The 2,758-nt window shown below is 53.6% G+C and overlaps 2 protein-coding genes across 2 annotated transcripts in view; one reads left to right on the plus strand and one right to left on the minus strand.

Annotated features, from left to right (window-relative positions):
- Nucleotides 1–17: 17 nt before the first annotated feature.
- BO95DRAFT_507316 (uncharacterized protein) lies at nucleotides 18–817 on the minus strand (the record flags this gene model as incomplete). Its single annotated transcript, XM_025591245.1, has 2 exons — nucleotides 528–817; nucleotides 18–477 (listed from the first exon to the last, which is right to left on the minus strand). The coding sequence occupies exons 1-2, from the start codon at nucleotides 704–706 to the stop codon at nucleotides 18–20; spliced, it is 639 nt and encodes a 212-aa protein (XP_025437638.1). The 5' UTR covers nucleotides 707–817.
- A 793-nt stretch (nucleotides 818–1,610) lies between these two features.
- The window catches only part of BO95DRAFT_476713 (uncharacterized protein), a gene marked incomplete at both ends in the record, with an annotated part of 1,663 nt that continues 515 nt past the window's right edge, over nucleotides 1,611–2,758 (plus strand). Inside the window, 4 exons of the mRNA XM_025589944.1 lie at nucleotides 1,611–1,794; nucleotides 1,962–2,131; nucleotides 2,187–2,575; nucleotides 2,640–2,741. Of these exons, the coding sequence (XP_025437639.1) occupies nucleotides 1,611–1,794; nucleotides 1,962–2,131; nucleotides 2,187–2,575; nucleotides 2,640–2,741 (845 nt within the window). The remainder of the gene's footprint in view (nucleotides 1,795–1,961; nucleotides 2,132–2,186; nucleotides 2,576–2,639; nucleotides 2,742–2,758) is intronic.

Below are 2,758 nucleotides of genomic sequence, written 5' to 3' on the forward strand. Positions count from 1 at the left end.
GGACTTTGCGAAGGGGCTCAGGGAGGCAATGGGGGTTCAACGAACTGCCAGGCTGCGCGGGTTGCAGAATCTCGGAACGGGTTCTGCGCGCCGTACATGGATTCCGAGGTGGCCAGCATGACCTCGTGGGAGATCCATTGATACATACCGGTAAACCCGGGAGACTCGAGGAATTGCCTGGAATGAGACGAGGTGACGAGGTTCCAGAATCTCGTTCGGATGACCTCCAAGCCAGGCCCGGTCGACAAACTGGAGTGGTTGAAGTCATGGAACCGGCGGATGAAGCCGTTCTCTGCATCATCGCCCAAGACTTCACAACCAGCGTCGCTGGCCCCAATCAAGGTGGCTGCAACCCGGGCCAGGATCGGGGAAAAGGAGAGCGTTCGAGGATGGTGCTGCACGGCCGAGATGAGGGAGGTGGAGTTGACCACATACAGCCGTATGCCCGGTAGACGGATCGTATAGATGGGGAATTGGCTGTGAGTTATGTCAGTTGTTGCAATCCCATCATCATAGATCTCACTCACCGATGCTTTCTATAGTAGTCAAATCCCATCCACCACATGCGAATAATGGGACCGATGAAGGGCATAGGCAAGTCGACGGGGGGTGGTTCTTGGCCGTCTTGGGTAGAGTCGAGGACCATCCGAAGAAAGACGGACGCGGCCAGCGGGAGCAAGACGCAGATGACGAGAATGGGGAGCATGGTGATTGCAGTCGGTGGCTAGGAATGTTGGCGGGCATGGTGCGGATATTGGCCATGGACTCAGTGCAGCCACCTCTTATGTGAGAGCGAGCTTGTCATTCACTACGGAAGGACGAAGGTATCATAAGCACTAACTAACTATGCATGGATCTGGCCCTTGCTACATTTCAGCTTTTGCATTCCTTCTTTTCTTTTCTTTTTCTCATATTTCTTTTTGCTTTTATTTTCTACATTTTCTATTTTGTTTTGATCTTCACTTTTCTTGTTTTCTTTTTCTTCCTTCCCCCCCCTCCCCCCCACTTGCTCCCTGCTAGCGCCCTCAGAGTGACAGGGTGCGGACAAAACGTTCAATCATGTCTCTGCTCCTCGCCAGGTTCCCCGCTTCACAGCTCACATCCCGACTCACTGATGTTCCCTATCCAGCAAAGAGACTGGGGTGAGAATGAAACTACTGTTATTCTCTCGCTCAACATATCCCAAGGTCCGAGTGTCAAGTAAAGTTGCGGCCCGAGTTCCTTCGAAGCTGTGGATCGGAAATTCTCCAGAGTTAGGGCAAAGCCTGTGGATTGAAGAAGGGCTGCCACCACTGCATGCATGCATTGGGGCCACGATTATGGCCGCCCACCCTTCTTGGAAAATGGGTTCTGGTCTGCCACCCGCGCTTGCCGGCTGCACGAGGCATGCAAACGGTACTTTGTGCCAGAGCGTGGTGGCGGAGGGTGGCGGAGTGTCTGCACAAGGCTCGTCAGTCAAGTCTCAAGGAACAGGTCCATGAAGATTGGGGGCCAGATCCTCCAACTCATGCTTGGATTGATTATAATACGTCTTCCACAGTCCGTTTCTCGCTGGAACACCACGTTTCCGCGAGCTTTCTTTTTATCCAGCGCAAATCAATCATTCGGCCATGGACCTGTCGAAGATTCCCATGTCGCAACCCCCTCCGGGGCAGGTGACTAATTTCGTGGACCCGGTGTCCATCTCTTGGGCCGGGAGGCTGTCGATTTGGTTGACTCTGCCAATCATGGTCATTGCCTTTGTGCTCCGGGCTTATGTCCGTCTGAAGACAAAGCAACTCGGGACTGACGACTGTAAGTGATTCCGCAAATCCTCGACTCTGTTGCGATCGAGTCAGCCGGCTGACTTTGAGGACCGTCGTAGATCTTCTGGTGCTTGGCGCTGTGAGCATGCATGCCCGCACAGGATAATAACCTACTCGATCTGTCTTCCTGATGAATCTATCTTTCTTATCTACTAGGTCGGCGCTGCTTCATTCTGTGGGACTCTCATTCCGGTTTGTACGTTGTCGTCCCTTTTGTTTTGCCTCGCAGGATCGGGGTAACTCATTCCAAAACAGTCCTCAAGGATGTATGGGGACGTCATGCATGGGATATCCCCGTCTCCTCGATCGTGCCGTGGTTCTTCAAGGTATGATCAACTCATTGGACTCCATCTGATTCTGTTACAGCCCTGATAGAGATAGTACTCGGTGACGGCGGGGTGCCTGTATAACATCAGCGCCATGTTCACCAAGGTTTCGATTCTCACGTTCTACCTCCGCATCTTCTCGCCCTCTCGCCGCGCCCGGGCCCTCATCTGGAGTGGCATCGCCTTTGTTGTGGTGGGATACATCACGCTGACCATCTGTATGCTGGCCTGGATGGTGCCCCATCGGGGGGACGGGGGCTGGGGATCGACGGCCAACACCTCGCGGATGAACGTCGCCTCGCGTCAACTCGACTTCACGCAGGGCATCTTCAGTGTGGTCTCCGACTTCTACGTCATGACCATCCCCACAGGCATCATCTTCCGTCTGAATATGAAGAACAAGAAGAAGCTGGGTGTGGCGTGTATTTTCCTGATCGGTTTCATGTAAGTTGTAATTGCTTGCAATGTGAACTTGGTTACCGATACTCACCCATCCGCCGTCCACCAGATCGCTTGGCTGCTCCATTGCCGGGACCGTCCTCCGCTATCATGCCATGGTCTTCACGGTGGAAGACAACCGGTGGCTATCTGTAAAATTTGAGGCACTATGGTAGGGTTTCCCCCCCC

The sequence above is a fragment of the Aspergillus brunneoviolaceus genome, assembly GCF_003184695.1.
Source record: "Aspergillus brunneoviolaceus CBS 621.78 unplaced genomic scaffold BO95scaffold_84, whole genome shotgun sequence".
Taxonomy (NCBI): domain Eukaryota; kingdom Fungi; phylum Ascomycota; class Eurotiomycetes; order Eurotiales; family Aspergillaceae; genus Aspergillus; species Aspergillus brunneoviolaceus.